Source organism: Salvelinus alpinus, chromosome 10, assembly GCF_045679555.1.
Source record: "Salvelinus alpinus chromosome 10, SLU_Salpinus.1, whole genome shotgun sequence".
NCBI lineage: Eukaryota > Metazoa > Chordata > Actinopteri > Salmoniformes > Salmonidae > Salvelinus > Salvelinus alpinus.
Window position 1 is genome coordinate 61,457,795 of NC_092095.1, and position 13,317 is coordinate 61,471,111.

Consider the following 13,317-nt stretch of genomic DNA (forward strand, 5'->3'; position numbering starts at 1 on the left):
AGGTTTTAATCAGACAGCAACGATAAGGTATGTGCACTCTCCAGACAATCAATAACATATATTCTTCAATTGAACAATTCAATTAAAGCACATTGATGGAATTAAAACCAGTGGGAGTGCATCCAGAAGCATCCTGTCAAAACCCTAGAGAAAAACCTCTTTCCTCTTCCGACGATTCCTACGGACCTGGAGATTGGTAAAGGTTGACGGCACGCAGTGTCAAAGAACATAACAATGGGATTATTTCTTATGATTATAGCAGAGTAAGTGTTGCCCCTAATTGGTGTAAACAGTTGTGACTAGCTACAAAGCAACACACTCATCCAAATCAAATCTCCTGGCTCGACTATTTCGGCCTGATTACACAATAACCCCACGGTGAGTGATCGTGTTCCTCCTCAGGCATCGGCTACACAGCCATGCTCGCTGGCTAACTGCCTGCCTGTGTTCACTCTCTGAGCCATGCTCGCTGGCTAACTGCCTGCCTGTGTTCACTCTCTGAGCCATGCTCCCTGGCTAACTGCCTGCCTGTGTTCCCTCTCTGAGCCATGCTCGCTGGCTAACTGCCTGCCTGTGTTCCCTCTCTGAGCCATGCTCCCTGGCTAACTGCCTGCCTGTGTTCCCTCTCTGAGCCATGCTCCCTGGCTAACTGCCTGCCTGTGTTCCCTCTCTGAGCCATGCTCGCTGGCTAACTGCCTGCCTGTGTTCCCTCTCTGAGCCATGCTCCCTGGCTAACTGCCTGCCTGTGTTCCCTCTCTGAGCCATGCTCCCTGGCTAACTGCCTGCCTGTGTTCCCTCTCTGAGCCATGCTCCCTGGCTAACTGCCTGCCTGTGTTCCCTCTCTGAGCCATGCTCCCTGGCTAACTGCCTGCCTGTGTTTACTCTCTGAGCCATGCTCCCTGGCTAACTGCCTGCCTGTGTTCCCTCTCTGAGCCATGCTCCCTGGCTAACTGCCTGCCTGTGTTCCCTCTCTGAGCCATGCTCCCTGGCTAACTGCCTGCCTGTGTTCCCTCTCTGAGCCATGCTCCCTGGCTAACTGCCTGCCTGTGTTCCCTCTCTGAGCCATGCTCCCTGGCTAACTGCCTGCCTGTGTTCACTCTCTGAGCCATGCTCGCTGGCTAACTGCCTGCCTGTGTTCACTCTCTGAGCCATGCTCGCTGGCTAACTGCCTGCCTGTGTTCACTCTCTGAGCCATGCTCCCTGGCTAACTGCCTGCCTGTGTTCCCTCTCTGAGCCATGCTCGCTGGCTAACTGCCTGCCTGTGTTCCCTCTCTGAGCCATGCTCCCTGGCTAACTGCCTGCCTGTGTTCCCTCTCTGAGCCATGCTCCCTGGCTAACTGCCTGCCTGTGTTCCCTCTCTGAGCCATGCTCGCTGGCTAACTGCCTGCCTGTGTTCCCTCTCTGAGCCATGCTCCCTGGCTAACTGCCTGCCTGTGTTCCCTCTCTGAGCCATGCTCCCTGGCTAACTGCCTGCCTGTGTTCCCTCTCTGAGCCATGCTCCCTGGCTAACTGCCTGCCTGTGTTTACTCTCTGAGCCATGCTCCCTGGCTAACTGCCTGCCTGTGTTCCCTCTCTGAGCCATGCTCCCTGGCTAACTGCCTGCCTGTGTTCCCTCTCTGAGCCATGCTCCCTGGCTAACTGCCAGCCTGTGTTCCCTCTCTGAGCCATGCTCCCTGGCTAACTGCCTGCCTGTGTTCCCTCTCTGAGCCATGCTCCCTGGCTAACTGCCTGTCTGTGTTCCCTCTCTGAGCCATGCTCCCTGGCTAACTGCCTGCCTGTGTTCCCTCTCTGAGCCATGCTCCCTGGCTAACTGCCTGCCTGTGTTCCCTCTCTGAGCCATGCTCCCTGGCTAACTGCCTGCCTGTGTTCCCTCTCTGAGCCATGCTCCCTGGCTAACTGCCTGCCTGTGTTCCCTCTCTGAGCCATGCTCCCTGGCTAACTGCCTGCCTGTGTTCCCTCTCTGAGCCATGCTCCCTGGCTAACTGCCTGCCTGTGTTCCCTCTCTGAGCCATGCTCCCTGGCTAACTGCCTGCCTGTGTTCCCTCTCTGAGCCATGCTCCCTGGCTAACTGCCTGCCTGTGTTCCCTCTCTGAGCCATGCTCCCTGGCTAACTGCCTGCCTGTGTTCCCTCTCTGAGCCATGCTCCCTGGCTGCGCTGCAAAGGGGAGGTTAGCTAGGGGAATGCAAGTGTTACCACTGCTGAACGGCAGGGCAAATTCTTTCAGCTGAATTGAGGCTAAGAAGGAGAGAGGTCACACTGACTGTGCTAGTGGTGTATGTGTGTGTGTGTGTGTGTGGCAGGCAGAACCAGGGCAAACACAGCATTGGGAGTTTTTTTTAATAGACCTCAAAGCCTTTATTAAAGGGACAGCTCAATCAAAGCACAGAAACAACTTGATTTTCATGAGCTTCCACAATCTTTCCAAAGTTGTGGGGAAACCATTCATCAGGTTTTACAGTGTTTGGAAAAAGAAGTGGCTCTGAAAGAATATGTTGGATAGACAATGGTTCCTCTTCCAGTTGAGCCAAGCAGCCTTTCTGAGCTGAAAATGCAGCTTGTTATGGTCTTCTAAGTCAAGACACCTGCTCTGACCTTCCCACTCACCTGGGTACCAACAACCTCCACAGGAATGAAACCCTCTCTTCGATCAATATGACCTAGGAAGCCAGAAACTTTACAACATTATGGAACTCATAAATGATAATGTTGTCCTCCGACGGGTGTCTTTATTCGACAAGGGGAGGAGGTACATTATCTCTCCTTTTCTGTCTCTCTACACCTCTCTTGTTTCCTCCACCACCATTTCTCGGCTGTGAATAACTGCCCATCTTCATATCTTTCCTCCCTCGCTCCAGACTCCATAGATGGTGCGTTAAAGAACAGGAGTTGAGAAGCCTAAGAGTTATGGGTCTGCCAATGACACTTAATACCTTATTGTCCCCCGGAGAAAAAAAAAAGAGAAAAAAAACTTAAGCATGTTAAGTGAGGGAGGGCCTCTAACAGTGTGGACCCAGGTCCAACTCTCTTCTGGCTGGGGATTAGAGAAATCATTAGTAATCTGCAGGGGAGGACTTTAAAGCAGCTTGATTTATGTGCATAGGTTGCAGAAACTCATCTCCCCCACTCTTTTACCACAACTGCTATGTAAACAACCAGGAATAGGATACGTACAGAAACCCGGCCATTTTGGAAGGAAGATAACCAATTTCCACAGTGCACTTAAACAACTATCAGATAAGATAGCAGTTATATTTAATAGCACTGAATTGCTCTAGGTTGACTAGATATAACAGAACACCTGACCTCAATACACAGGAACATAACAAAACAACTGACCTCAATACACAGGAATAGTGTCCAACGTCTTGGAGCTCGGTGGGTCTAAACCAGATAGCGTCCTCCTCCTTGTTCATTCTGATGCCGTCGAAAGAGATAGGCTCCTCAAAGTCTCCGTGTCCTGTACTTTTATACCACATAAGGCTTAGTCCCACACTCTGGGAGTGGGTGTAGTTCGCTCTGATGTATCCATAGAATAAAGCACATTTAATCCGCACCGGTTCCCCCAAAAGCACTTTGTATTTCAAGTAGTCCACTGACCAATCCGTGCAGTCGTCCACTGAGGAGAAAGGAGAGAGGGAAAGGTAGATTAATAGGACTGTCATTAGAGCATCATAAAAGTGTTATAATGACACGATATAAGCACATTTGTTTCCTAACACAGGAAAACAAGCTGAAATATGCTGATCATTGAAATGGTATTTGGCGCTGGGAAGTGGGATCAGAGTCAAATAAATTACTGGCCTTAGTTAAGTCTCTATGTGCATTGCCAGTATTGATTTGACCATCATGAATCAGGAAGTAATAATTGCCCTCACTACAAATGTTTACAGTAGCATTTTCATCTCAAAGTGGCAACACTTCCAACCAATCACACCTCTCTAAGCTATTTCCACCACACAGGAACAGTAGAAAAGATGCAGACAGAATGGAACACATATAAGAAGAGGATAGAGTAGTAGCTGTGGTTGCCGGGGCCTACAGCTGTCTGCTCACCCAGCCGTGCCAGAGCACTAGCACCAGCTGTGACCTAGTCAGAGCCGGGGCAGCGAGAGCCAATGGGAGGGCAGAGTTAGGAGTAAACACACGACCACGCGCACCCGGAACGAGGAGCCAGGAGCACAGACAGGGGTGTAAAGTCCAGACCGTGGAGGCACTGTCTTCTGAGAAACTCACTACTAAAAGTATTGCCTCTGTATTTAAGCGGTATGAAGCATTTTCTGCCATATTACCCTTATTGTATGATAATATCAGACTTCCCAATGCATAATTCATCCTCTCTCCAGACATGCACACATACTACATCCAGATGTATTAGTCTGTATTATAGACTCCTTAACATCAATCTAACATAATGATTACATACAGGCCCAGTTGTCAGAGCCATCCATTTCCATCCTAATGGACAACTCAGGACACTCATTCACATTAAACTGCAATAGAAAACAATAGAATATCTCAGCGTACACATTGAACTGCCTTCAGTGTCCTCTTTCAATACCACAAATGTCAATGTTCAGGGAAGAAATGAAAAATCCCTTCCTGATATTGGCTAGCTACAGGTAGAGGCTGGGGGTCACTGAAGGTTTATCACCATTATGATATCTCATATAGTAGTCACTGACCACCAGCCAATCATATCATATCATATCCCCATTAGGTACCTCATCAATTGGAAAATACCTGAATTGATTCGGTTGGTTTGCATATTTATTTTGGATCGGTGGGGTGTCTGTCTGTCACTCACACAGCTGCCTACCTCAAGGAGCACTGAGGGGATGAAACAAGAGTTCCAGGGGCCCCCAGCCATACACACACCAAAACACACACACTCACACACACACACACACATGCATGCACGTACACTGTGAAAATGCTGTAGAGATCAGAGTTCAGCATCTCAGCCAGTGGAGGCTCCTCAGAGGAGGAAGGGGAGGAATTTCCTTTAATTTCCTTTAAAATAGTGAAACATTTAAAAAGTTATCCTTTTTAGATAAAACTATACTAAATATATTTGCATGTCACCAAAGCATTGATTAGAACACACTGTTTTGCAATGAAGGGCTACAGTAGCCTCAACAGCACTCTGTAGGGTAGCACCATGGTGTAGCCGGAGGACAGCTAGCTTCTGTCCTCCTCTGGGTACATTGACTTCAACACAAAACCTAGGAGGCGCATGGTTCTCACCCCCTTCCATAGACTTACACAGTAATTATGACAACTTCTGCAGGACGACCTACAACCTATCAGAGCTCTCGCAGCATAAACTGACATGATGTCCACCCAATCAAATGATCAGAGAATGAATATAGTACTGAAAGCATAAGCTACAACTAGCTAGCACTGCAGTGCATTTAAAGTGTGGTGAGTATTTCACTCAAAGAGAGAAAAATACAATAGTTTAACAGTTTTTAATAAATTAATTCCTTCCAAAATTAAGAACAAGCGAGAGAGCGCTAGCTATATTTCATAGTAAATATTTGTTTCACTTTCAATTACTTAGCTAGCATCGAATGCAGCTAGATAGTTTAGCATACTCAAACAGAGAGGGATGCTATGTTGACGAGCTGACTATGGCTATCCAACACTGGAACTCTTACAAGTCAATGTAAGCTTTTAGTTTAATTAATCTATTGCTGACAGGGACCACCGGTGTAACTGCTAAACTGCTTGCTGGTGACTGTACACTGTACTGCATGATTGTGTCGTGGTTCTAGTAGCTAAACTCAGCAAAAAAAGAAACGTCATCTCACTGTCAACTGCATTTATTTTCAGCAAACTTAACATGTGTAAATATTTGTATGAACATAGCAAGATTCAACAACTGACACATAAACACATAAACTGTACAAGTTCCATAAACATGTGATTAACATAAATGTAATAATGTGTCCCTGAACAAGGGGGAGGGGTCAAAATCAAAAGTACCAGTCAGTATCTGGTGTGGCCACCAGCTGAATTAAGTACTGCAGTGCATCTCCTTCTCATGGACTGCACCAGATTTGCCAGTTCTTGCTGTGAGATGTTACCCCACTCTTCCACCAAGCCACCTGCAAGTTCCCAGTCTTTTCTGGTGGGAATGGTCCTAACCCTCACCCTCCGATCCAATAGGTCCCAGACGTTCTCAATGGGATTGAGATCGGGCTCTTCGCTGGCCATGGCAGAACACTGACATTTCTGTCTTGTAGGAAATCACGCACAAAACGAGCAGTATGGCTGGTGGTATTGTCATGCTGGAGGGTCATGTCAGGATGAGCCTGCAGGAAGGGTACCACATGAGGGAGGAGGAGGTCTTCCCTGTAACGTACAGCGTTGAGATTGCCTGCAATGACAACAAGCTCAGTCCGATGATGCTGTGACACACAGCCCCAGACCATGACGGACCCTCCACCTCCAAATCGATCCCGCTCCAGAGTACAGATCTCGGTGTAACGCTCATTCTTTCGACGATAAACGCAAATCCGACCATCACCCCTGGTGAGACAAAACCGCGACTCGTCAGTGAAGAGCACTTTTTGCCAGTCCTGTCTGGTCCAGCGACAGTGGGTTTGTGCCCACCAGTTGTTGCTGGTGATGTCTGGTGATGAGCTGCCTTACAACAGGCCTACAAGCCCTCAGTCCAGCCTCTCTCAGCCTATTGCGGACAGTCTGAGTACTGATGGAGGGATTATGTGTTCCTGGTGTAACTCGGGCAGTTGTTGTTGCCATCCTGTACCTGTCCCGCAGGTGTGATATTGGGATGTACCGATCCTGATTGTTGTTACACGTGGTCTGCCACTGCGAGGACGATCAGCTGTCCGTCCTGTCTCCCTGTAGCGCTGTCTTAGGCATCTCACAGTACGGACATTGCAATTTATTGCCCTGGCCACATCTGCAGTCCTCATGACTCCTTGCAGCATGCCTAAGGCACGTTCACGCAGATGAGCAGGGACCCTGGGCATCTTTCTTTTGGTGTTTTTCAGAGTCAGTAGAAAGGCTTCTTTAGTGTCCTAAGTTTTCATAACTGTGACCTTAATTGCCTACCGTCTGTAAACTGTTAGTGTCTTAACGACCGTTCCACAGGTGCATGTTCATTCATTGTTTATGGTTCATTGAACAAGCATGGGAAACAGTGTTTAAACCCTTTACAATGAAGATCTGTGAAGTTATTTTGTATTTTTACGAATTATCTTTGAAAGACAGGGTCCTGAAAAAGGGATGTTTCTTTTTTTGCTGAGTTTATGTTGATTATGACGTGACAATGATATAGGCTGTGTGTAGCGGTTAGAGGTTATGATATGAAGGTTTGGCTTGGAAAAGTTGTTTCGCCTGGTCACAGACAGCTGATGTGGTGTGCACTGAAGTCCACAAGCGAAGGGAAAAGGGGAGAGGAGGAGAGTGCGTAGATAGTTGCGAGAATAAATTATAGACGCAGCAAACTGTTTGTATGTGTCTGCTATGAAAGTGAACTGTGTTCGCGTGTGATCAGGCGTGTGATCAGGGGTGTATGCTTTTGTTGTAAAAATGTTTCTTAAACGGAAGCAAACGGAACGAAACGGGGATAAACATACCTGCATGTGTCCAATAGAAACTCTTGTTTGCAGCTGGACTAATGATTACACCCTATATCAGCTAGATGCAGACAAGAGTGTGCAACTCGGTAATGAATGTGTCCCTGCCTGTCACCTTGATTACTAAAAATTATCTCAACCTGTGCACCTACTGTACGTTGTAAACTTTCATTCATATGCTAGTTTGTAGCAACCTCATGATGGGTACAGGGAACATTAGAGTATCACATAGTAGCCTAGTGGTTAAGAGTGTTGTGCCAGTAACTGAAAGGTCGCTGGATCCAATCCCGAGCCGTCTAGGTGAAAAATCGGCCGATGTGCCCTTGAGCAAGGCACTTAACCCTAATTGCTCCTGTAAGTCGCTATGGATAAGAGCGTCTGCTAAATTACTAAACATTTAAATGTAACCTAAACCTATCGATGTTACATCGAGCTGGGAGAATGGAATATGAATGACAGTCATCCAACATGCTGTAATAGAAATAAGGCTCATGAAAAAATTATAATCCTCCCTCATCTTAAACACCTCTGATCTCATCTCAGTTATCCCTCCATCTTGTGCAATCCATTCCTCCCTCGTCTTAAATACCACTGATCTCATTTCAGTTATCCCTGCATCTTGTGCAATCCATTCCTCCCTCGTCTTAAATACCACTGATCTCATCTCAGTTATCCCTCCATCTTGTGCAATCCATTCCTCCCTCGCCTTAAATACCACTGATCTCATCTCAGTTATCCCTCCATCTTGTGCAATCCATTCCTCCCTCGCCTTAAATACCACTGATCTCATCTCAGTTATCCCTCCATCTTGTGCAATCCATTCCTCCCTTGCCTTAAATACCACTGATCTCATCTCAGTTATCCCTCCATCTTGTGCAATCCATTCCTCCCTCATCTTAAACGCCACTGATCTCAGCTCAGTTATCCCTCCATCTTGTGCAATCCATTCCTCCATCATTCACGTGCTCTCGTTTCAACCGTCTATATCTTCCCCCCATTAAAACAGCTGGCTAGCACAGCTGCTGAGCACTCAACACGCTTGGCTAATTGTGTCTTCATTAATGTTTTATTTACAAGAAACAACTCCGCAGCTAATTAACGGGGGGGGGGGGGGGGTTGTCCTATAATTCATCCATGCCAGAGAGAGAGAGTGAGAGTGAGAGTGAGAGAGTGAAAGTGAGAAAGAGATTAAAAATAACTCGCATTTCATGAAAGCAGACACTGGATAAGCATCAATATGGCTTTTGAAACGACCATAGATTTCACAGTGGAGTTCAACTGAAATCTACATCTCTATGTGTTAGTCTGTAGAGATGCTCTTCAAGTAGAGACCCAACCCCAAGCCACTTGAGACTGAAGAGCAGGTAGCTAGATGATAGTGATGTAACAGTACCAGACATTAACAGGAAGGCTGCAGTCTACAGGTCGGTCTGGGTATAGGGGGACCTTTCGCAGCATGACTTACAAAAGTGCTACTTTCCTCCCCCTGTTGCCATGGGAACCCAGGGACTAACCTTGCTAATCAGCGACTGACTAATTAAGCGTCGTTTGAGCACTGTGGCAATCTGTAACTAAAACAAGAAATCACAAAGACGGTTTGGCATTAATTAAAAGCTAATTGCGAGAAGTCTTCTTTAGAGAACAATCTCTACCAGTCTTTCATGCACTCACAGAGTCAGTCACACAACAACTCATTTTACATTTGGATCTTTTCAATGATGAATAAACAGTCATTACTGAAAGTGAGAACTTATGAATAGTCACAGAACTGCTCTACTCCGTTTTGATTCCTGGCTATGTGTCCACTAATGGCTATGTGTCCTGGCTATGTGTCCACTAATGGCTATGTGTCCTGGCTATGTGTCCACTAATGGCTATGTGTCCTGGCTATGTGTCCTGGCTATGTGTCCACTAATGGCTATGTGTCCTGGCTATGTGTCCTGGCTATGTGTCCACTAATGGCTATGTGTCCTGGCTATGTGTCCACTAATGGCTATGTGTCCTGGCTATGTGTCCACTAATGGCTATGTGTCCACTAATGGCTATGTGTCCTGGCTATGTGTCCACTAATGGCTATGTGTCCTGGCTATGTGTCCACTAATGGCTATGTGTCCTGGCTATGTGTCCACTAATGGCTATGTGTCCTGGCTATGTGTCCACTAATGGCTATGTGTCCTGGCTATGTGTCCTGGCTATGTGTCCACTAATGGCTATGTGTCCTGGCTATGTGTCCACTAATGGCTATGTGTCCTGGCTATGTGTCCACTAATGGCTATGTGTCCTGGCTATGTGTCCACTAATGGCTATGTGTCCTGGCTATGTGTCCCGGCTATGTGTCCTGGCTATGTGTCCACTAATGGCTATGTGTCCTGGCTATGTGTCCACTAATGGCTATGTGTCCTGGCTATGTGTCCTGGCTATGTGTCCACTAATGGCTATGTGTCCTGGCTATGTGTACACTAGAACACTGGAACATTGGACATCTAATGCCTTTTCTCCATCACTGCCTCTCTTTCTCTCCTATCAGCCCAGATTAAACACAGACCATTATGGCTACATTCACTCATTTTTACAGCTCGGCGTGTCTTCGCTCGTCTCTCCTTCCACGTAGATAAAAGTCTCTAAGAATGATGTCCTCTGTCAACTAGACTCCTGCAGTGTGAATGGATTCTCAGGTGCAGAATGGGAGCTGTCTCTAGTCCTACTGCTGTTTCCTCGTCTGAAAGGTGTTTGGGTGAAAAAGGAGAAGCACTTTGGTTGTCAACTTCTGATTTATCAAAATAACACGGCACATTTACATGCACTGTATACAGCATTATGAGTGGCAAAAGTCAAATAAAACAGCTTTGTATTTTAGAGGAAAGTTATCGACTCCAAATGATCCGGTTTGGCTTCGCCTGAAAATATCACATTTCCAAGTCTGTATTAATATGGACAGAAGGTAGTCAAGTTCTCAATCGGTTAAAAAAATACAAAATTAGTAATAGTAAAAACATCCAATATTTTCAGTTGAATACCGCCATATTGAAAATGTCAACAGTTTAATTGAGTATCTACAGCAGAGAGGATGAGAGAGATTGGAAATATATTTTCCCTCTTCAAAGTGTATCCATTCAATCAAACTATTTTCATGGAAATATTCAACATAGACAGTAGTAGCTGAGTGAGGAGAACGCTCTGTCTCTGTTTCTCTCTCTCTCTCTCTCTCTCTCTCTCTCTCTCTCTCTCTCTCTCTCTCTCTCTCTCTCTCTCTCTCTCTCTCTCTCTCTCTCTCTCTCTCTCTGTCACGACTACCTCGAGTCAGCCGTTTCAGACATGATGGGAGGAGAGCAGGGTTATTGTTCATTTCAGTTAGTGAAGAGAAATTATGGGTAATCTGTTGGCAGAAAAAAAACACAGTGCTCAGCTTGATTGAACTCAATTAACATGTCCCTGCTTACAACAGCTTCTACAGAGCCTGGAACACGAGCGGTGAGGGAGCAGGCCCGTTAACTACTAACCGATAACTACACTGACTGACTGGCTGGCTGGCTGAATGGCTGACTGACTGACTGACTGGCTGGCTGGCTGGCTGACTGACTGGCTGGCTGGTTCGAATCCAGGCTGTATCACAATCGGCCGTGATTGGGAGTCCCATAAGGCGGCCCACAATTGGCCCAGCATCGTCTGGGTTTGGCCGGTGTAGACCGTCATTGTAAATAAAAATGTGTTCTTAACTGACTTGCCTAGTACAACAACATTTTCTTTTTACTGGAAGCAGAATATACTCTGAGTCAAAGTACCAGGTCAAATACAGAGTAGCAGGGCCAGGTGACACATGGTGCTGACAGTAAACATGGATAGTATAGACCTGTAGACACGTAGACATGTAGACACGGTTGACCGTTTAAATGGGCTTCTTGCCTCAGACTATAAACACTTCATGTTATGTCATTTTCCTCACAGCCAGACATATTTTATGGTCACCGCAGGCTGCCCATGTGCTCCATATGTGTTCTACTGCTCGTTAAAACAAGCTAACAGGTCTGTGGGAGGTACAGTCATCGTCTGTAACATGGGTCGGACCTTCACTTAAGGATGTCCTCTACCTCTGCAGTGTGTGGAAGCCATAGAAATAGGATAACTAGAGTGGGCATCCCCATTCAAGTCCATGTAATTCTACGTCTATAGTGGAAGCTTGTAGGGTCACCATGTTTAGACCGATACACTGGGCACAGCACAACAATAACTTGTCTATAACAATTTCTGTATCACTATAGTAGTGGATACATTTTACATCTGTTCACAGGAAACCTCCATTAAATCACAAAGCTAGACGTGAAGGGAGGCCCAGACAGACACAGCCTACACTATTGGAACAGAAGCAACAGCCAGTCTCTGAGGTTGTCAATTCATATGCAGCCATTTCCCAACGATAAAAGCGTGACATTTAGAGAGTGAGATGCTAAACAATAATGACACAGGCAATAACATAACATATTCATCCCTTTCTAACTAGAATAAGTCACTTACTGCATACTTACATTTACATCATGTGTTCTCTCAATGTCGCTCTACTTCATACAGACGCACACGCGCACGCGCACACACATACACATACATACACACACACACACACACCACGCGCACACACACACACACACACACACACACACACACACACACACACACACACACACACACACACACACACACACACACACACACACTCACACACACACACACACACACACACACACACACACACACACACACACACACACACACACACACACACACACACACACACACACACACACACAAACACCCCTCACACACACACACGCCGGTAATCCTTTTCCCATGGAGTGATGGGATCATGGCTGGCCACGGCCCAGGAAGAGGGAACTGACTCTACTTCCCAGTCAGTTTCCTAGGTGGAGGAGAGGCCCTCACTAATCCTGACCACTAATCCACCTTGTGGAAACGCTGCTGCAGCAGAGTGCCTCTCAATGAAGAGGGAAAGGAGTGTGATGTGTGGAGAAGGTAACCTTTATACCAGGCCTGCAGGAGATGACCTGGCTGATCGAAGCTCCTCTGGCGGTCCAAAAGCAATGGATACATCCCAAATGGCAGTAGTGCTAAATGGAGTGCACTAGACAGGGAATAGGGTGCCATTTGGGACACAAGCAGTGTTTCATCATGAACATGTTCCAGAGTCATGAACCAAACCAATCATCCGTGGCCATCTGCACTACACACATCTGGCGCTTTCAAGGGCCACTAAGAATACACATGGGCCCTGCGGGGGACGTGTAAACTGGTTTCATTCTCAGCCAATCAGAGCCCATCATCGGCCTTTTTCAGTCCGGTGATTGGCACAGGGTTGTCACCTGATTATGCTGCTGTGGCAGCTGTGACAGTACTGGAAATAAGGCTGACTTGCCAGAAAAGGCTTAAAGAAAAAATGGCTTGCCAACTAGAGGCTTAGGATACCCTATGTCTTTCAGATAATAGGTGCTGGTTTCCTGCCGGCCCCCACACGAGCCCATTTTTATTTTAGGCCACCATTACTAGCCAGATAGTGATCATTCTGAGCCAAAAAAAACAATTTTAACAAGACCACTTGCAAAAATGCACCAGCACATCTGGCATTTTCCCAAGATGCCAGAGGCCCAGTCTGCCCCTGCTTTCTGGCACAGCAGGTAAGCTAAATCAAGCAGACCTGTA

The 13,317-nt window shown here is 46.6% G+C and overlaps 1 protein-coding gene across 5 annotated transcripts in view; it reads right to left on the bottom strand.

The window, feature by feature from the left end:
• LOC139532520 (interleukin-1 receptor accessory protein-like 1) overlaps positions 1-13,317 on the bottom strand; it is a 377,293-nt gene that overhangs the window by 248,825 nt on the left and 115,151 nt on the right. For all 5 annotated transcript variants that reach the window (XM_071330263.1, XM_071330267.1, XM_071330264.1 and 2 more), the window contains exon 3: positions 3,338-3,617. In XM_071330263.1, coding sequence (XP_071186364.1) covers positions 3,338-3,617 — 280 coding nt within the window. The remainder of the gene's footprint in view (positions 1-3,337; positions 3,618-13,317) is intronic.